Genomic DNA, 23,077 nt, shown 5'->3' with positions numbered 1-23,077 from the left:
CTTGTCGGAGATTGTAAGATGCAAGCAAGCTTTAATAAGCATACTGTTAAAGAATTACCAACATTGAAAGCCTTTTCATTGTTGCCATGCAGAGAATATTTACATAACTAGATAACGAATAAGCCTTAGGTATTGAAATGCATATGACAGTATTTGTAATAAGGGACAGGATTACAGTATTTTCAGAAGCTCATTACATTTGTTGGAGACTTGCAGTTATCTTTGCAGGCTTTATCCGTAAACTAAACAGAATGCCAATTTATAATGTGTGGTCCATAACTTGTGCAGTAATCCTTTAAGCAATTTATCTTGAGCTTGTTTCTTGTTCGCTGTTCATTTTTTACTTTGATCATGTGTTCTCCATGAAACAAGTAGATAGTTGTTGTCAGGCAACAGGTCTTTTTTGGATAAGAAACATTTTTACAAGTGGGGGTATCACAGAGATTGCTACTTTCAGCATGTTACTTGGTAATTTTATAAAGCTGAATATAAATTATAATTAGAACTGCAGTACAAGGAGAAGTGGTTTGAGCTGAGTGCTGTTTGTTTTTTTTTAATACTTGATTTTGACTGGCATTCCAGTAATGTATTTAAAAAGCAATTTATTTTTTCATGCCTCACAACCTTTGTGTTTCCATCTAGATATTAAGTAAGTTGTCATGTAGCCAATGCATTGAAATATTTTTTTCTTCTACACTTCATTTTGTCTTGATTGGACTCTCGTAATGATGGTTTGGCACCCAGGGCAGCGTATTTAATTAAAGTTCCAGTTGTGGTTTTTAGCATAGCTCCACCCCTTTCTAGTTGGTCACTCCCCTTCCCATTGGCCCCACCCCTTCAGCTGTCTCTTGCAGCCCTCCTTTAATTTGAAGTCACCAGTTGCCACTGGTTGTTTCTTTAATTTAGCTAGGACATAATGCTATGTGGCTAGTCTCATCTTGCAAACAACTCTTTCGTCTATAGATGTGTTAAAACAAGGTCAAAGGATAGAGGTTAAAAAGTGAACATAAGTTTCTGTTTAGAGTTATATATATTAAGTTTAAAAATAAGAGAGGTGGTGATTTAAATAATTCACGAGTTATGTGAATATGAGTGGGATTATAAGGTAAGATGCTGAAGGCTGCCCAGGGTTAAATGTATCTGTCAGTATCAAGCTAGTTTTAAAGAAGTGACAGATGATGCTGAAGGGCATATGAATGTATAGATATTATAATTACATAAGTCTTTTGCATATATGTTTTTGTATTTATGTCTTTACTATGTTTTATTATTTTTTATGTAAGACTGTATATAGAAATGAATATGTAGCTGAATTGAACTGTTGAATTTAGTTAGAAAATGTTTAATTACTTAATTAGTTGATTGTTGGCTGTGTCACATGGTTTTAATGATTATAAAAGCAGTGTTTTTGAAGGAAGTACTCACTGAAGAAGGGTTATTTCCAAAAGCTTTGAGAATTGTGTGAATTGTGAATTAATAAATTTGTAGTAGTTTTAATATATGCTCTGCATGTCTGTATATTTGGAGTTTTAATAGTCAATTAGCCAGACAACTTATGCCCTTTAGGAAATCATAGTGATGGATATAGGCATCAGACAGAACACATCTGTGTATGTATTTTCAGCTGCTTATACCTTTAGCATGTTAAATGCAGGGTAAGTGGTGGAAGACCATATTCCATGTTGAGAATGAGAACATTTCTTACTACTGCTTAATAAGGCATCTAGTGAAAGGAGATGGGAGATCTTGTAGCATAATTTTAGCTGAGTTTGTACCTTTTCAAAAGTCTTGTATGTGTGTGCTGAGAAAATTAAAGAAGGATTCAGAATATTGAGGTGTCTTTGTTCAATAACATTAGGAATTTTATTATTTCAATTATTTTTGGTATTAAAAGCATTATTATTATTAACATTGGCTAATTCTAATTTTTGAGGTGCGCCAAATAGCATGACACTACATTTTATTAGAGTTTATAAGTAATCTGTTTTTGTATGTCCAATTACAAAGAGAGGTGAAACTGGAATGTAACATGAGCTGGAGGTCTGTCATAGTTTTATTTGAATCTATAAACAGTAAGTCATCATACGTTGTCATGTTAAGGGAAGGAAGACTGTAGAATAAATTGTTAAACAGAGAAATGAGTATGGGCAGAGATCTGATCCTTAAAGTACCCTGTTTAGTGTCTGTATCTGACCAGGATTTATTGGCATAAGTATGAACAATTCTGTCTTGCAGATAGATTTTGATCATAAATAATGTGTTGATACCAATTTTAAGCAAGTTAAGTTTATTAATTAGCAGGGTATGCTTAACTGTTTCAAATTCCCTCACAGAGAGGGAAGCAGTGGCAGTGACTGCTGGGGTGATAACACAATAGAGAACTCAACCTCAGAATGTACTGTGCCCCTTAGGATTCATATTTCACATAAATAACATTAATTAAAGCTGTATATAAATCTGACAATATTTTACTGTCTAGAGTTGTTTTTCTTAGCTTATACTACAGTTATATTTCATTATCATCGTACTGTAATTCCTACCAGACAAGAATGCTAAGCCGCTCTTCCTTAATTTTCCTTTTCAGATTAAAAAAGGCAGTGTAAATGGCTGACGTGGTTGGCTACTGGCCCACGAGTACATTCAGAAATTGAATTGTTCTGTCACAAAGGAATGAGTGTTATGTCACTCAAAAGGCAGAATCTCATTACTTTCAAAGTACTTAACGTGGATCTTAACAAGGAAGTTCTTTTGGATTATAGAACATTATCTCAACACTTGCTTGTTAAACTGGATGGGGTCCTCTCTGATAATTTCTGCTTGAGCAAAGGAACCAGGCAGGGGTGTCCTCTCTCCCCTTTGTTATTTGCATTATATTTAGAAGCACTGGCAAAGAAAATAAGGAACTCAGAAATTCAAGGATATAATTGCATGGTAGTCAAGAAAAGCTGGTTCTATTTGTAGATCTAATTTTACACCTGACAAAACCAGAAAGAGATATTACAGTGTTGTGGAACATTTTGAGACATTTTCATATCTTTTTGGGATACAAAATTAATGAAGCTAAAACAAAGGCAATAGTGGTAAAGTATGTACCCACATATGAATTGGTTCAGCAGTATCCATATTTATTGGGACATGATAAAATGAAGTATTTAGGAGTATGGGTTAAAAGTGATTATGGCTAAGGAGATGTGGGAAGAGACTAAAAAGATGATACAAAAACTGAGAAAATGGAAGCTTTGTTATATGGATATGGATAGTAAGGTACAAGCAGTTAAAATGTTTTTAGTCCCACTAGTCTTATACACAGGTCAGGTATATTTTTATCAACCAGAGAGAGATTGTCTTCCCTAACAAGGACTGATATCAGAGTATAGGCAAAGAAAAAGAAATATGGGGGTCCTAAATGAAAGACCAGAACTGATAGAAGTTTTAGTAGAATCTAGAACAGAAGCTGCCATTAAAAAAAGGAATAATTAGTAGAGCATATAAAATATTGCATGATAACTATAAGAATCAATCAGGGAAGGTTAGAAAGGATAGGAGAGAGACTGGATAAGCAATTCACAAAGAAGCAGTGGGAGGATATATGTATGTCTCACAAATATACAACAAAATCTAGAAGATTTAGGATTTTTTGCTTGGAAATGTTTACATAGATATTTTTATACCCCAAGTAGACTCCAGAGATTTTTTCCTCAGGTAGACAGCAAATATTGGAGGTATGACATGAAAGAAAGAGGTAATTGGGAACATATTTTCTGGGAGTACAGTAGGGTTGCCACCTTTCGTTGTGGCTAAAATCAGCGTAAGGCCACACCCTTATCACCCATAACCCTGCCCACTCCTGCCCCTCTCCTGCTCACGTTCCACCCGTTTTGTGACATTGCTATGATGTTAGTAGATGGGAACACCCTCTTTTTCCATTCCTGATTCCTTTTTTCAGCAGATTTACTATGCTTTTCTGTAAAAAAGCATAGTAAATCGTCCGATTTCACAAACTCCGATAGTCTGTTTCCTCCGGACTACCGGAGAATTTGTTTGATTTCTGGATAGTCCGGGAAAAAACGGATAGGTGGCAACCCTAGAGTACAGTGAGCTGGTAGACTTTAAGGATTCCCTACAGGATACACTGTCTGAGATACTGGGTGGGCACATTGGTGTGACAAGGGATATGACTTTTTCTGAGCTATGATACAGAATCAGAATTGCCTAGACATGGGAAGGCCTTGCTATGTCTAATTATGGTAGCTGCCAAAAAAGCAAATGCTAGAAAATAGAAATCAAAATTTAAACCAACTATAGAAAAATTAGTGAATATAGTAACAGAGAGAACACAACTGGAATTGAGATCTTTAGAAAAGGGTAGGAGCAAACTACATAGGAAAAAAATGGGAATTGTGGGAACGATACATACAGGGGAGGAATGAGTTTTAAAAGAAGGCAGGACTTAAATGAGCTCTGTAATGTTTAACAAAATGATTGGGTAGATTATAAGTGATGCATAATGTTTGCAACTGGGAGTGTGGTTTGTGATGTAAAATGCTTGCAACTAGGATTGTGTCAGTGTGGAATGTTTTTATTTATATAAATGTATGATTGCATATGTCGTAAGTGATGGTTTAATAAAGATGTTTCTTGTTTAAAAAATAAAGGGCATTATGTAATGTTGCTTAGGTTATATGATATATATGAATATATGTGAAGTATAATGTTTGTTAATACAGTTTGATTACTTTTATATAGATTAAAATTTGCCTATGTCACAAGTGATAATTCGATAAAGGTCTTTCACTTGCTAGTTAAGCAGTTCTTAATAAGGATGTTCTGCATCTTCAGTCACAAATGAAGGATCTTTCTCCATGGGACTTAAATTTCATAGCAGACAGACTGACAAATTCAAACTGCCTGGTTCATTTTTTTTCTATTTTGCAAGTCAATCCCAGGTTATTAGCATTTTAGTAAATGCCTTTCCCTGCCCAGTAATGGGCTGTTAACTTAATTTTCTTTAAACTCACCTATATGATTCTGCACTCTTCTGCCCACAGACTTGTTCAGGATTTCCTAAAATTTGAATCAGTACTCCCTTTAGCTTCATCTTTCTTATTTTTCCAGGATCAATAACTATACTCAAACCTTCTTCCTTTATATTTCTCATTCTACAGTAGAGATCCATATTCAGTATGTCTGTTGTTTCCAACTCTTGCTGTGTTTATTTCACAGTAATATTTGAGTGGTGTCTTCCTGAAACGGGTGTCAGGGTGCATGCTCTATAATAGACAAAACCACATCAGAGCAGAAGCCAAAGAAGCTCTAGTTGCAGAAAAGGTCAAAGAGATCAGATTTTGGTGGTTCAGGCATATGTAGAGGAAGGCAGAAAAGATTTGTGAGAAACAGGAATAAGATTTCTGTCTCAAAAGAAACCAGGGAGAGGCCATTGTGTACATGGATTTGATGATGTGAGAGGTACAATAACTAAACATAATCACAGTTTCACTGCTACATGTGGACACTGGTGACATTAGTGGCCTTGGTGAGCCAGTGGGTAGAGAGACCTACATGAGCAGTTTTCACTGATGGCTTGGAAAGCTACACATGTTGGCATGTATAATGTTCAGTATAGGATGATAATGTTGTACCTGTATAAGAATGTGTGAGCTGGGAAGTTAACATCCATTGGTAATATAATTATGATCCACTTTCATTTGCCGAACCCACAGAAATCAGGTAGGATAGCTGGCAGCTTATCAGTGTTCCTGTTATTAATATTCATATCTTATGATATTGTTGTCTATTGGCATCTTCTTATTGCAAATTCTGACTTCAGAAGCAACAAGGTCTTCACCACCCCAGATATGGTAGAGACACTTCGCATAATAGGAGGTGCTGCTGTATGATCAGACAGTCCTGTCCCCCAACTGTCAACATCTGGGTCAACCAAAACCCCGCCTAGGTGGATCTTCATATAATCAATTCGCAGAAGCACCTGTGGGTGATGCCATCCCATTTCCAATGGGTGATGTCTGTTCTGGAGTGTACCACTGATATATGCTCATCGGGAAGACAAAAGCCACTGGCAAGCTGTGTGTGTGGCAAGGGTGAGGGGCCAGTAGCAAGGTGCAGGTGAGCATCCACAGTTCACAAAAAAAAAAAAATCTGCAAATGATGGTCAGGAGGTACTGACCAGCACTTCACCCTCTACTCACCCATCTGTGAAAATATTTTAATTCTGATTCTGCATTATGCTATGTTATGCAATAATTTTTTATGTTCATAAGTAAAAGTTTGATTATCTACACCTGTCTTTTTTCCAATCATTCATGCCTCTGCCTACATTTTCTCTTGTATAATGTGTGTGTCAGATAGTAGTAACCAAACACCAAATGACCCAGAACACCAGGAAAGCCAGAAATAAAAAGCAGCTGATATAGTTATAAAAAATTGTGGATTTTTAATTTTAATACTGATAAAAACCAAAATAAATTAATAAAACCTACATAACATCCAGTAGTTGAGCGCTTCGTCTCAAGGAGGGCAGCACAAGATTAATTAGGGGACAGAATTTGAGGTTGTCCATCCAATTATCTAGGTTTACACAGAAGATGCTTGACTTGTAGTGGAAGTTTATTCCAGAAGAGGGGGGATACATTGGGAAATGAATCTATCATGTCAATATGGCCTGTTTATCAGTGTCTTACTCCATGTATTACAGCCAGCACTCATTAGTCTAGTTGGAGTTGAGCGGTATGAAAGTCCCTACTCGGAGACACTGTCCATATATCAAACACCCCCTTGCCTGATCACACTCTGTGCACACACATCCTTACCCCTCCTCTACCTATCCTATAACTAACCCTCCCATTGCCACCACCCAGGCAGAGACACACACTCACCTCAGACCACTCATAGCTATGATTATTCTCCCAGACACAGTCATACACCCCCAACACTACCTGTCTGCCAAACCCTGTTACACTTATCTCAAATGAAATGTCTCCCACTGAAAGTAATAGGCAAAAGTGAACTTTTAGCAGTGTTGTTTAATATGTTCAACAATTGTGATTTATGTAGCTGAGCAGTCACTTGCTGCAAGTATTTCCATGGAGAACACATGACTCATATGCTTGTCTCCAGAATGTCTCATTTACATTTACAGTAGTTGGAGAAATGGACCACTGCAGTGTTGCGCCTCTTCAAGGTGTAAAGCACTACAATAGGGCTGCCTCTGAATTAGAAATATCTGATACCAGTATAAAGAGGGTTTACCATTGGTGGCAATGTTCCTGAATCCCAGGGATGGTGTTTGATGTAAAATATAGTCTGAGCATTGACCAACTCCCCTACCGGTTACAGAATCCATTAAATGCTGATTTTATTCAGAGTATGAATAATTTCCAAATTATATAAAGTGTATGATTAAACCTATGGGATTGGAACACCAAAATGGGAAATGTGAGAAGACATTTTGAAAACAAAAGCCTAAAATGTTGACATCAAACACCTCAGTGTCCGATTAAATAGACAATTTGAATAAAAACAATAATGTGCCACAGCCAAGACACTTATCTTTAAGGCTACCGTATCAGGTTTTGAATCAACCTCACCCCACACTCAATTTGAAGTGAATATAATTGATTATCACTTTAGTAAGCATTCTCCTTGTTTTTTTTTTTTTATTTGGACATAGCTGAGTAAACCTTCCCCTTGGTTTTTATTTGGAAATAGCTGTGCAACCACACTTAAATATTTTCACAGCAGTCTTCTACTGCTTGCCATTGTGAATGGCGACATGCCAAATTACTGCACTTCCAGAAATTAAATGAAATTTGACTAATCAGAAACAGTGTAAATGTAGTCTGCCCACTGAAATGGCATGTACATGTACGTATATAAGTACAGATGGCAAAAATGAAAGCATCATACATATTTTTACACTAAAATGTCATCAACAAGTACAATATTTATTCACATAAAAGAGGTTTCCAATAAAATGAGCTGGAGTATTTACTAGACCACCCTACATTACAAAGATTAGAGTATTTGCCAGACTGGTCTACATTGCAAAGCAATACAGTCCTTGCTGGATAGTTCACTATCCATTTTGTATACAAACTTTTTAGAACTTGTCATTTTTAAATAAATCTTGCTGTCCTGAAATTTGATTATAATTTGCAAAACCACAACTTACATATGCACAAAACAAAACTCTTATGTAGTACAACTATGTTTAGACAGTTCCCGCACCGTTCTCATTTTTCTTAATACTGAAGCTTCCCTTTGTCTAGAAAGTTAGATGCGGTAGTTTGGGTGGATCTCAGGCTTAATGTCGAATACCATGGTCAGAAGTTGCCGCAGGACTCTTTCTCGATTCTTTTGATAGTTTCCCTGCATAGTCTGAATCTTTTTCCTGGTCTGTTGCTCCACCTCAGTGGACAAATTTCCCTGCGAGCCCAGAACCTGCAAAAAGGATATCCAAAGAAAAGTAGCTAGTAAGACGATAAACAGCTAGCTGACAGCTTGACAGATATTATTCTAACAATACTGTATATATTTTGACATACACTAGCCTTAGAAATATAATTACATAAGGCAATAATAAAATTAGCCTTGAGAGATGCATAAAATATTTTTAGTACAAACATTTTAACTAAAACATGTGACTTTGTTATGCAAAGAGTACATCATGTCTGCACATTTGACATTTTCTAATTATTATTTCTCTTATTTAGTTTCTAAACATGTAGCAATGTAAGTCTAAATGACACATAAAACTCCAGTTCGAACTAGAATATCATCTTTTATATGGCATCCCTCTAATTATACAGGTATAAGCTACAATTGAGGTTCCCAAGCTTTAAGTAACTGAGACAGTTTGCACATATGGGTTTGATTCTTATAACTTCCATTTGCATACTAGATGCCCCAACCAATTCCATTACTTACTGTGTGCTTCTTAGATGTCTCTAAGTACAGAAATATATTCCTACTGGGAATGGGTCAGATAATGTAGAAACAATATTTTTATGCAAGTTGCTTGCACTGACAGAGCTGGTCCTAGCAAAATACTAGTACATTATAAAAAGGGCGAGGTAAGCTTTGTGGGCAAAATTCTCTCCCAGTCATTGCTTACGTGGCAGATTTTACTTGTGTTGTTGAGAACAGCATAGTATTAAATAAATGATACTCTGTATCAGCATCCAAACAGCCCTTCCTGGTTCCAGTGAAACCTTTATGGGAAAAGGGCTGCATGTCAATGTGTAACCTAGAAGCCACAAAACAAAAAATGTCTCTTCTGTCTAGCTTATGGAGTGAGCAGTATTGCCTGCCTACACAATTCTTAAATATTTATCTCTAGAAAATATCTCAAAGATGTTCATGAATGTGGCTGCCAATGAAATGACCAGTTTTCAGACACAGAAGTCCAGAGAAGCTCAAACAAATGTTATTTCATACAGACAGCTAGCACACAAACTACTAACATAACTTGTGTCTGCAAGGCCCCATTTTCACTAAAAGAACCTTAGCACTAAGTTGCCTTTGTGGCTAAATGTTAATTAGGCTTAGACTTTTGATTCAGTTTTCAACTACTAAGAAGACTTTTTTTTATTTCTTTTCTGTATTTTTCTGTCTGTATGGGTCATGATAAAGGACTAGAAGCTTACTGAAACAGATTCTTGAAATAGTACCAACTAAAACTTTTGCTCAATTACACAGTTTCTGTTTTGTTGTACTACTAAAGTTTAATGTACATCATTACTTTTCAAAATATTACTTTTAAAATAGTAAAAACATTTTTAGTTTATACTGTGTCCATGGCATATAAATACCCATGAAGACAAACAGAATGTGAGATATGCATCACTAGCTAATGAAATGTTGCTTTTTGGACTGGATGATGGGAAGTGGATACTCTTCTCTAGTCTATGTCAGATACACATACTAAGTAAATAACTCCTCTGCTCTTAAGTCATTACTATAATCGCAATGCACTCCCTTTGTGCTACAGAAGGAAAACCATAGTGCATTTTAGGAAAAGTTAATCATTCAGACTCCTCTTTTATTTAACATCATGGTTCAGAAGCTTATAAAGATACATTGCACTAGAGTTATGTTGTTTTAGCTGCAGTTTATTTTACTCCTTTCCATATATTATGTAATGATTCCTATCCTGCTGTTAGCTTTATTATTAAGGATCTCCAAGTACACATTACTTCTGTACCAGCATTGCTGTGCTAAAATAAAACTATGATGCAGGGGTTGTACATGAAGCAGACAATCTGCAGGGAGTCTCTTGACACTTGAGATAAAAGAGGATCTGATGAACCATTATTAGCTGCTGTTCATGCTTTCCTTATTTTAAGCTGATATAGACACTTGTTTGTAGCAAAATGAATTTAAGAGCCTCATAGACTTAAGAACTGCCTCCTTACTATGTTGAATGATTGCTACATTATACCATTCTGGAGTTAAAGCAGATATTTTTCTGTTTTATTTTATTCTTAAGGTTGGCCTCTGACATTTTAGAAATAAAAAGAGCATTTATCCGCTGGGCCAATCTCTCACTATCTATAGAAGAGCACAGGCAACTGTATTTCCACACTAACTACAGCCTCAAGAGGTAAGTATTCCCTGTGGACACATTGCTAATAGGATACCATACTTTAAAACTAAATATATGTGAGATTGTACTACTGAAACCACAACAGAAGTAAGTAGGATTGCCAACTTTTCAAATGTTTAGAGAGAGAAATGTCATGCACATAAGATTTTCCAGTACATATCCTGCCCTCAACCAATAACCTGACTTACTGTGGTCCTTCCTCCATCTCTTTTATGTAATAAGTACTAACTTTATTGCCTCAATATAATTTTACAGCTTAGTAGAGTTTTTTTTTTTCTTTCATTCATTTCAGAGCCTGCAGTCACTACATCTGAGCTCAATATTGCAGGAGCTCGGCCACAAAACCCTATTTCTACAAGTTTATTGAGACTTTTGTCATTGTTTAATGTAAACATATTTATCATGAAGAACCTTGCTGTGTATTAACATTAATCAATTAAATACATGCCTGCTCTGTGATTGAAAGGCTCTGTGAAATAGTAGGACCCCTTATAGGTTGGTCATGGTCCCCTGTTGCTTGACCAGTAGACTATACTGCATGTGCCAGTTTTTAGTCTCAGAAAATGACAGAAAACCTGTTTTACTTGCATCTCTTTGTTAATTGCTTTGGTCTGGCTATAAAGTGATTGCTCTCAGTTATAAATTGACCTAAGGGTGACCCTACCCCCAATTCCCACTCACCCCCTTGTACTCTAATATTGCAGAATATGTTTTAGCATGCATGTTTCTGAAGGATATGAAGTCTGAAACACAAATGTATATCATTATTTAGTGACTGAAACCCTCAGATCATTCCAGAGATTTGCCAGAAAACCACAAATTATGTGAGGAACAGACTGAAAATATGAGGCAAAAATATGTACAGTTGAGAGGTGTTGTCATCCTATCATGATTCAATAATATAGCACAATATGTCTACAACTCTGTCCCAAGCACCTATCCATACTTCCTCTTTACACTCTCTACACATTGCATCAAACCTATTTAATATTGCCCCTTGTGACGTCCCTCCTCTGGGCCAGTGAGCAAGGAGTCTCAATCATAATCATGGACGCCTATGAGGGACATTCACTTGGAACAAAAATAGATATACACAGTAATCCCAGATGCAGCTCTATGCATCAAGCACAATTTCCCATAAGAGCACACAGAGGGCATGCACACAGTCTTGGGGCTGGGTTTCCCTCTATAAGACTCCCCACTGACATAGCTGTAGAGTTGAGTTCTCAGTCGGGTATTCCAAGCCAAGTCCTCCACCACCCTCTCAATGAAACTAGTGCTCTGTGTCCCTGCTCCAAGTAGCTGACACACACACTCTTTGAGATTTGATTTACACACACACACACACACACACACACACACACACACACACACACAGGGGAAAGACTGGCACAGATTTATCAGCTATGCCCCCTCAGCCCAGACTATAAGATAGATACTGCCACCAGAACACTCCAAAGCCAGATATTCTTAAGGCTTTTACAAGTGTATCCAATTATACTGAGTAAAATGAATGCCAATAGAAATGGTAGTTGTTGACCAGTGTAGCAAGGCTTTCAGGAATGGCCACAGTGTCACCAAAAAATAAAATGTAAGCACTTTCAAAGGTTAAAATATTCTTCTGTACAAGAGTTTTTATTGGTTGAATGTTTTTTAAATACTAAGTGAAGTGATGTCTGGTAAAGTGGCAAAACCTGTCACGAAAGCGCTCACCATTAAACATATTTTCTCTGGATACTGGCTATGGTTTGGTTCTACAATATTTTTTATTACATTGGTTTTTATCATTTAGTGGAACCATTTGCCTGCACCACAATCTGTTTTTCTTTTGGTATTATTGTGCTTAGTTTGTGGTGTATGGACATGGCAGAAGGCACAATGCAATTACCTGAATTGGACTACGTACCAGAGCCAAATGGCAGTCAGAGGGCATGGCCAAGGAGACTACAGCCATTAATAGAATCTAATGTCAACCCTTTACTGTGTACAGAAGTCATCAATCTAGGACATTCACTTGAATTGTTAAGGAGAGAAATGTTTAAACTAGAAAATGACTTATGTAAACTGAAAAGACTGCAGGTACAAAGGTACCATTTGAGGCATGTTTAAAACTCCAAATAGTCCCCCATGGGTTATGCATCATTAAAATGCCCACCTATGGGGAGACACATAAAGATCTGTTAACTAAATTGCAACAACTTAATTTGGACATAAGTTTCAATTATATGCGTCTTTTAATTCAGCATTTTTTACCAGAACAAATGTTAACTTCCAATGTCACCAAGAAGCAGATGGAGCTATATGAACATTTTCCTGCTGCCATTATTGATTCTAAGATGGACTATATCATTGAAATGATCACCCAATACGAACAGCAATTATTGGTACTCAAAAAGAAAAAGATTTATAGGGACATGCAGATTTTTCCTCGGGCAGAGTGTTCTCCTGGCTGAAGAATAACACATTTAAAGAGACTGTCAATTCAACTGAGAATAACATTGCCGTCTTAATAAACGACAACATTGCCACTTTAAGAAAAACAAAAATATCCAAACCCAGAAAAAACTGAATGGAGTAAATAACCAAGAGCACTGCACCAAAAATAAAAATCCAACAGTTTTATTCCACCACACGATAAGAGTTTAGCGCTTTCGTCAGAAGTACATAAAATTGACTTCTTCAGAACTACATGACACACATAAAATGCTGGTTTAAATAGCCTGCCCTACTCAACAATTAGTCAAACAAGAAATATGTCATTTCTTGCTAAAAAAATGTCTTGTTTGACTAATTGTTGAGTAGGGCAGGCTATTTAAATCAGCATTTTATGTGTGTCATGTAGTTCTGAAGAAGTCAATTTTCTGTACCTTTGACGATAACATTGCCGCTTTAACAACCGAGAGCACAATAGCAGCACCTAATCAGGAAGTCCCTGCAGCATCATCCGCTTTCACTAACCCCAGCAAGGAGGCACAGCATACTATAGAGGTAAATGGGGGAGCAGGTAGAAAGAACAGAGCTGTAGCGACAACTTGCCAAATGAAACTAATGTTTTTAACTCACATGTGAGTCTACCCTACCCCATTAATAGCACAACTTTTCGGCAGCGTACTTACAGCAGGGGGGAAACAAACAGAAAAGCCTCCCTGGAAACGAGAACAGGCTACCTTTAAAGAAAATGTGGCAACAGAGCAGCAGCCACTAATTTGGAATATTTCCTTGTAAACTGCCAGCAGCTGAGGACAGACTTTTAAACAGAGGTATGACATTTATACCTTCAAGTGTAATGACTGTTTACCGAGAATATAATTGAGTTGAAGACATTTACATGTAATGTAATATTAAAGTCCATGTTTAATTCTAAACAGGATGAAAAGAAAGATAATATCATATTTCATAAAAAAGTTGCTTTATACCAAAAAATAATGCAACAATAGAGACCTTTGAGAAAATATGTGAGAAGCAAATTTATAAATTATATGATAATAGAGTGGTAGGGAAAAGATTTGTTAATTTAGATAAAGAAAGAGTGAAGCATTAGAAAACCTTCAGCATGATATGCAAATAACAATTAGGCCTGCTGACAAAGGAGACCCATTAGTTGTTATGGACAGAAGTTATTATAAGCAAACAATGGAAACTATGTTAAATGAAGTGAATGTTTATGAAAAAATAGATGTAAAACAATTAGATAAATGTATTATGAATGTTAATGATACCCTCTATGACTGTTTACAATGCCGTATTATTACACAGGATTTGTTTGAATATTTTTTAGTAAAGGAACTCCTTACACCTATTATCCAGGGAAAAACTGAAAATACACAAGCACCCCACATTACCACATATGCGACCCATTGTCACAGGAAGGGGATGGTGTACGGAACCTCTTTCATTATTTGTGGAAAAACATCTTAAGCCAGTGTTAAGTAGGAATAAGTATGTATTACATGACACAAAACAGTTTTTGAGGGATTTGTACCAATTTTGAACAATACTGAAGGTAGAGACAGATACTTACTAGTGACTTTGGATATTTAATCTTTATTTACAGTCATACCTAATGAACAAGGAGTAGACATGTTTAGACAATATTTGTTGTATGAAGGACAGTTGGAATCTAAGTTTACAGATATATTTTCCTTGCTTGTGGAACTTATATTAAAGAATAATATCTTTTTATTGACCATGTGCTATATAGACAATTAGATGGCATAGCTATGGGCACTTCATGTGCCAATAGATACGCCAGCATTGTCATGGCCCAATGAGAGACGCAACATTTATTAAGGTTTGAAACTCAAGGAAACATAGTCTTTTATTGTAGATTTGTAGATGACCTCTTCCTTTTATGGGAGGGGGACTCTACATCTATACAACAATTCTTTCATAATATTAATAGCACTAATGTTTTAAAATTTACTATGAATAAGACCTATGATACTATAGACTTCTTGGGTGTGAGGATCAGCCAGGACTTGGGTGGCAAATTTGATGCACAGATATATATAGGAAAGAGTGCTATAGAAATAGCTATCTTCATAGACATAGCATGCATCCAGGACAGGGATTGAGGACCTCTAGACTGACTACAAAAGAAAATAACTTGGAAGGGGAGTTAGTAGGACTGACAAATAAGTTTTTGTATAGAGTTTACAAGGAAGATGAAGTGAATGAAGGGCTCTTTATAATTCCAAGGCTTCGGGAGACCGTAGGAAAGCCCTATTTTTCAGAACAAGTGGAAATTGTTCTGCTTAGTCAAGAACAAGCTACCTTTAAGTCAATGAGAATACCTAACACTTATTCAAGTAATGTGAACCTCACACAGGAGATTTCTAGGAAAAATTGGTCAATATTATATTCTGAGGATAGAATCAGACAGATTGTGGGGGATAACCCCATGTTTGCTTATAAAAATTTAAAAAGGTTATTATGTCATCCTAGAGGTTCATCAAATAACTCCCATAGTAGGAATAGAGGCACTTTTCCTTGTTCCAAATGTAACTTATGTCAATATATTGACAGTAGTAGTAGATTTGTCCACCCTGATACAGGTAAGACAATAGAGTTTAGAGTGTCTGCAGACTGCAATACAAGTAATTTGGTCCATCTGGCATACTGTATAGTATGCTCTTCATATTATATAGAGAAAACAAATTGGAGGTTAAAGGAATGGATGAGAGAACATCTATATGACATACAAAAGGGTGCTGACAACAATGCTTTAGCCAAAAATGTAGCTAAATATGATGTTACACATATATTTAGTTTTATGGTAATAGAAATAGTTAAAAATAAGAAAGAAGAGGGGACATTGCAAATAGGACAGAAGTAGCTGAACTGGAATGGATAATTAGGATGAGAGCTACAATGGGGAAAGGGCTCAATGATGAGACTTCTATAAAGCCTGTCTTACAGGCAAGAAACTTAGATGAAAAATTTGTGTTTGTGCTTTTAACTTTTAATTGTCCTGTCAAAGGTGTTAATGGTTTTAATTGACCGTTAATTGTACAAGAGTTTTTATTGGTTGAATGTTTTTAAATACCAAGTGAAGTGATGTCATGTTGTCTAATGAAGCGGCAAAACCTGTCGCGAAAGCGCTCACCATTAAAAGTATTTTCTCTTTGGATACTGACTGTGGTTTGGTTCTACTATATTTTTTATTACATTCATTTTTATTACATTAAAATATTCTCTAAATGACCAGACATTATGAAATGTTTAAATCGATTTAATTGTAAATAACAAAAGAACATGAAAATCCTAAATATGTATTTACAATAAACACCAGAATTTCAACCACAGGAAATATTAAAAATAACAAAGATGGAAATGTTCATGCATATACAGAAAAACAATATTTAACTAATCTCACTATATTTTCCTGACTGATCTAAAGAATTACTGTCCCGTAGTTCACTTACTAGAGCAAGGCAAGATGAAGTGGGTGAGTGGTCTTTCTTCTTTATCAGGTTTCACAAACAGACTGCACTAAGACTTCTGTCCTATCTAGTATTAAAACATAATTTCTTCACCGAATTACAGAATGACATTGCATACATCTGGTCATCAGACTCTGGTTCCCACACTACCCACTTTACTAGAAAATGAATCGGAATCTAGTACACATGTGTCATAATACACACACACATAGAGCTTTTCTAGGATGTGTTATAGCATCTGGAAGCTATAAAACAATTTCAAAAACTTCCACCCTTCCAGAGTAGCAATTAATTCACCCCTAAGGACAATACAGTATGATTCCTATTCCTGGTTTTTGCAGACATTTTATCTCTGGCTGCAATCAGACCTGTGAGATACAATTTTTTACGCCCTAAATCAGGTAATTTAATTTCAGATTATTTTTCAAAGTTAGCTGGACTGAAATCAATTTCTTATCTTCCAGTATCCTCTGTTACAATATATTTATTTCAATAGTTACAATACAGTCTGACATTCAGGTGTATTTTTTTTTTTGGTCTAGCAGGACCCACTACTGGTACATTTTTAACACAAGCAGCTTTACAAATGCATTTACAAATAAATATAATTCTTTATAAAACTCCAGCTAGCTATGCTAGTATTACCTCACATCATCACACCCCTCACCTTTATTCCAAATATAGGCCAAGTAATTGCACTTCATCTCAAACCAAAACAAAATTAAGTGCAATAATCCTCTCCAAAAAACAAGTATGCATTATTCCCCAATGTACAAAAATCCTTCTAGGAGGAGATATACACCCTAATCCTGGCCCTACCTATTATAATGAAAACAAAGATAATTCTGTCCCGCATACTTATATAACCCAACAACAACCAATCCCCAACCCTTGTGATCTACTTTTTGCTGCAATAAGTGTTAGAAGTATAAGAAATAAAACTGAACTACATACCTGGATTACCCAAAATAAGCCTGATGTTCTTGCTGTAACTAAAACTTGGTTTGAACCCAGCATAAACGACTCAGATGTTGTACCTCCTGGCTTTAATATCCATAATGATTGTATAAAGAAGAAAGGTGGTGGTATTGCTTTAATATTTCCCAATACCTACCACATTTCCCCTTACAGTAAACCAACACCACAGTTCAGTTCAGCAGAGCTTATCGCTTTCCTCAAAATAAACAATTAGAAACAAATATGTACTGCTGTCCTTTATATCCCTCCTGGCAACAATACAGCTATACTGGAAGATATTCTATGTTGGATATCCATAACATTTCCACAAGAAAAAATATTACTAGGTGATTTGAATGTCAATTGGTTGGACATAAACTCTAACTCCCCTACATCTAGCATGAACTTATATGGTTTCACACAACTAATTAATAGCCTTGTACATTATAGCAAGACATACTGGATCATAGTATCAGACCCTAGGAAATACTCCAGTACAGGTACAATGTCAGACTCTCTCAGTGATCATCTTCCAAGCTGTACAACCAGACATCTTACACATCCAGTTAAACAGCATATTTATAAAACAACACATAACCTTTCCAAGTTTAACCCAGAAATGTTAATTACTACACTATCATCTATTAACTGGAATTTCTTAAAAATCCTCCCCTTAGACAATGCTGTAATTCAATTCATACAACTTTTTTTAAATATCCTAAATTGGCTTGCACCTCCTAGAAGGAAGAAACTGAAAACAAATAATGCAATTTGGCTATCCAAAAGGTGTAGAATGCTAATTCAGGATAGAGAAAAAGCATGGAAAGAATGGCAAAAATATAAAACACCTCATTATCTCGAAAACTCCAGAATGCTTCACAATCATACTAAAGAGCAAAATATAAGTAACAATAGTATAATAACTTTCAGAATAATACTAAACACAACCCCAACATTTCTGGACATCCATTCAATAAATCTTACATCCTGGCCAAAAATTCAACCCAAACCCCTTTCCCAATAACTCACCACTCAAAAAAATGAAATACACTTCAACTCTTATTTGATGGATAGTATATCATCTCTAACCAAGGATTCCTCAACATCTAATCCCAACCCTGCCCAACAGCCACATATCACCACATCCACTTTCACCTTCAAACCTGTGCCCACATCCTATATAAAACTACTCTTAAACAAACTGAAACAGTGCTCTTTAGCTGATGACCTTCCAGGCAAATACCTAAAAAGCAGCCAATAGCATTGTTTTTCCTGTCTCAGTCCTTATAAATAGGTCAATTCAGGAATATCACCCTCTGTCTGGAAAAAGTTGCACATTATCCCTCTGCACAAAGGAGTAACTTCAACAGACAATAACTTTAGACCTATTGCAATTTTATCTCCCCTCATTAAAATACTTGAAAAATGTATTAAAAAACAATTGCTAGACTATCTCCTGCAGGACGAACTCCTATTCCCTACACAACATGGTTTCCATCCTCCCCATAGTACTAGCACTGCCCTTCTAACTTGTATAGATACTGTTAATAAAACTAGAGATAATGGCAAACTAGTCTCTTGTCTATTTCTAGACCTGTCTAAAGCCTTCAACACAGTTGGTCACAGCAAACGTCTACTTCAGATGTCCCCACTAGGTGTCTCTCAGCCCACCCTTCTGTGATTTAAAATCTACCTGTCCAATAGGTATCAGTCAGTAAAATGCCACTCTACACACTCTCCTTAACTCACTGTCTCCAATGGTGTACCACAAGGCTCTATCCTTGGTGCTCTCCTCTTTAACATTTTCACCAACAGTCTATACTTCCACATAACAGGCCACCCTAATACAATATGTAGAGGACTCTACTTTTATTTATTTTATTTTACATTTGTTGACCGGGCTAGTCTAACTGGATATATGTCCATTTTCAGTAGAGGCCTGGGGAGATAAGCTCTGAGGAAACAAACAAAATCACATATACATAAATTAATGTATACAAAGAACATTGCAGGTGCAGTACAGAGAATAATCAAAGAGGTCATTCATTCATAACATAGTGCAAAATATACAGATACAATTAGTACAATACAAAATGTAGTTGCAACACATCCATTAAGAAAAAGATGGCAGCTGAATTATACAATATATTAGTATACAAGTAGTCATAAAGAAAAAGTAGGAGCTGAAATTATACAATATATTAGTAAAAGTAGTCTCCTTAATGAGATTCTGAAGATGTAAGTAATAGTATAGAAGGACAAGGTAAGTTGTTATTAAGAAAAGGAACTTGATTACTGAGAAGAGGAGGGTAGGTTGAACCAAGTAAGAAGAGCTAGTTGATCAGTCAGGTTTAGTACAGGGGCACAACCAGTGTGTTCTGAGGAAAAGTTTAAATTTGGTTTTAAACAGTGATATAGAGGGAAGAGAGGAAAGTTCATTAAGTAGAAGGTTCCAGGATTTTCCAACAGTATTAGAGAAAAGAGTCCCCCCAGCCCTGTTGTTTAATTTCCAAATATTTACAAGAAGTTTATGTGATGATCGTAAGGTCTTTAGATTTTTGTAGGGTGTAATGAGGGTAGATAGTATAGGGGTATTGGTAGGTTGGTAAAGGGTTTTATGGGCAATGGTCAGTTGGTGTAATTTAAGCTGATTTTGTAATTCAAGCCATCCTAGCTGCTTTAGATTAAAACAGTGGTGGGTTCTGAAAGGGTTACCTGTAGCAAATCTGGTTATGTTATTGTGGGAGTTTTCCATTTTATTAAGGTTGTTTTTAGAGAAATTAGTATATATGGGTGAGGCATAGTGGAGAGTAGAAATTAGATGGGTGTGAGCAATAGTTATTCTAGCTGCAGGAGAGAGGAATGGTTTGATCCTGTAGAGAGACAGCCTAGTTTTCTATTAACAGATTTTAGAGTATTGTTAATATGGGTGTTGAAGTTAAGGTTGTTATCTATGGTGATACCTAGTAGTTTGGTAGTTGGATCTAGGGATATGAGAGTACCATTATTGGATGTTACTGTGAAATCTATTGGGGGGGACTTACAAGTAGGAGTAAAAAGGAGGAGTTTAGTTTTTTGGGGTTCAGAAGGAGACAGCACTGTGTAAACCATTGTTCAACTGTGTTAAACACATTTTGGGTAAGAGAGTGAAGTTCAGATATAGATGTGGCTGAGCATATAAGTGTGGAATCCTCTGCATTTTGTATGCATGTAGCTTGGGGGATTGCTAGGTGAAGGTCGTTGATAAATATAGAAAACAGGAGAGGTCCTAATATGGACCCTTGAGGAACACCAATGTTAACGGGCAGATAGGTAGATAGAATGTTATGCCAACGTACAGCTTGTTGTCTGTTATCTAAGTAGGACTGGAACTATTTTATAGCTAGTGCATCTAGTGACAGGGATTTGAGGATCTTTATAAGTATCTGGTGATTTACCATATTGAATGCAGAGGAAAGCATATCGAGGTTATGTTTTTTGTTAATACAGTCAGTAAAGGAAAGGAGGGCAGTAGTAGTGCTGTGGGAAGGTCTGAAACCATGTTGAGAGTTTGAAAGTAAGTTATTTTGGATTAGGTGGTCTAGCAATTGCCTGTGGATGCATTTTTCCATGATCTTTGCTAAGAGAGAAAGTAAGGCTATGGGACGGTAATTGGAGAGTTCAGTAGAGTTCCCAGCCTTGTGAAGGGGGATAATATAGGATACTTTCCAGATTTTAGGGATGTGCCCTTCACTGATGGTTCTATTGATGGAAATGGAAATGGGATAGGCGATGGATTTGGCTGCCTTTTGTAGATATTCAGCAGGTAGTTGGTCTGCTGAAGGAGTGCACGTTTTTAGTTTTTGGATAAGGGTAAGAATATATGTTGTTGGGACAGGTTGGAAGAGAAATGGAGGGGATGGGTTACAGTTAGAGTTGGATATAGTTAAGTTCTGAGTAGATAACTGACTGGCAATAGTTTGAATGGCCTCAGTGAAAAAGGTATTAAAGGCATTAGCAGTCTGTTTGGGATTCTCCTGGTCTGTGCCTTGTGGGTTTGGTGTGATGGATTGACCTGGGTGTAATAATTGATTAATACTCGCCCAGAACTTTTGTGGTTTATTATGGTGAGTCTGCTGGAATTATAGGTAGTAGTTTCTTTTGTCAGACAGTATAGCTTTTTTAGTTTCATTTCTCAGCTGTCTGAAGTTTTGTTGGTCTACTGGATTTTTAGTTAAATGAGATTTATTCCAGTATTTATTTCTGAGATGGATTTTTTGCCTGGTTTCTTTTGAAAGCCATGGGGCAGATTTAGTTCTCATTCTAATAGAGTGGGTTGGTGCATGGTGGTCTAGTATGGCTAGGAAGTTAGAAATAAAGTAATTAACAGCTTCCTCCAGTGTGAGGTATTTTAAGGGAGACCAGTTACATGCTCTCAGTTCTCTCTGGAAGAGATTGGGGTTGAAGTTTTTCTTGGTTCTAATTGTCCTAGATATGGTTGGATTAGGTAGATTGGATTTAAGCCTGATGATGTAGGTTAGTGAGTGGTCACTTACATCATCAGGGAGGGTTCCAGCTTCATATGTCTGGGCATGATTATTTATGAGAATCCAGTCTAAAGTACTTTCTTTCTTATTAGGCTTGTTTATCCTGGTAAGGGAGGTAATGGTTTGAGAAAAAACAAAAAGGTTAATATGGCTGGTAGGGTGGCTACTGCTACAACACTTCCAATCAATGTTTAAATCACCTAGGATTATGGTTTCTTGGGGTATATTTTGGGATAACCAACAAAGGATATTTTCTGTGGTGGCAATGTTATTACCAGGAGTAAGATATATATAGATAATATGGATGGATTTGAATGTGTTAAGTTGAAGCTTGGTAATAAGAATTTCAGCGTTGTAGTCTTGAAGTGATTTATAGTCACAGGTAGTAATCTGTAACCCAGATTTAAATAGGATAGCTACACCACCACCCTTTTAGGTTGCATGGTCAAGTCGCAAAATATTATAACCGGGTGGGATGACGTAATTGTCTTTGGTTACAGGTTTTAACAAAGTTTCTGTTAAACAAAGAATGTCAAGGGAGTAGACTTCCAAGAGAGCATGGAGATGTGCAACTTTGTTATTAATGCTACGTATGTTGAGGTGAGCTAATAACAGTGAGTTAGGTGGTTTGGTAAGGAAATGGATAGTAGAGGGGTTGGGGTTGAGGAGTTGAGTGGTAGTAGCAGCTGTTGAGCCTGGGTTTGGGTGAATGTCTCCATCTTTTAAAGAGAAGAGTAGTGTTTGAAGTCTAGGATTTGGGAATTTACTATATAGAGGCAGAGATTTTCTGGGATTGGGAGAGTCATATCTAATGTGGGATATCCTATGGTATTTTGCTAGTAGATAGCTGGGTGTAGACGTTATGTTAACATGGTTAGTGAAAATAGGTAGAAGGAGAGGTAGATAGCTTATTGGCGTAGAGAAGATGTGGATATAATGGGTGTTCATAGGAGGTTAGCAGGTAAACTAAAGTTAGAGGTGGTAGAAGTGTAAGTATGAGTAACCTCTGTAAGAGGGCTGGGGTGGGTAGC

General features: G+C 36.4%; 1 protein-coding gene across 1 annotated transcript in view; it reads right to left on the bottom strand.

Moving 5' to 3' along the window:
• Positions 1 to 7,940: 7,940 nt before the first annotated feature.
• Positions 7,941 to 23,077, bottom strand: part of ATP6V1G2 (ATPase H+ transporting V1 subunit G2) — a 97,694-nt gene continuing 82,557 nt past the window's right edge. Inside the window, exon 3 of the mRNA XM_044083273.1 lies at positions 7,941 to 8,457. Within this exon, the coding sequence (XP_043939208.1) occupies positions 8,290 to 8,457 (168 nt within the window). The 3' untranslated portion in view covers positions 7,941 to 8,289. The remainder of the gene's footprint in view (positions 8,458 to 23,077) is intronic.

This window comes from Protopterus annectens, chromosome 9.part0, assembly GCF_019279795.1.
Source record: "Protopterus annectens isolate FY-2018-M chromosome 9.part0, PAN1.0, whole genome shotgun sequence".
Lineage (NCBI taxonomy): Eukaryota > Metazoa > Chordata > Ceratodontiformes > Protopteridae > Protopterus > Protopterus annectens.
Note: the sequence above shows the minus strand (reverse complement) of the source record. Positions and strands in the feature narration are given on the sequence as shown.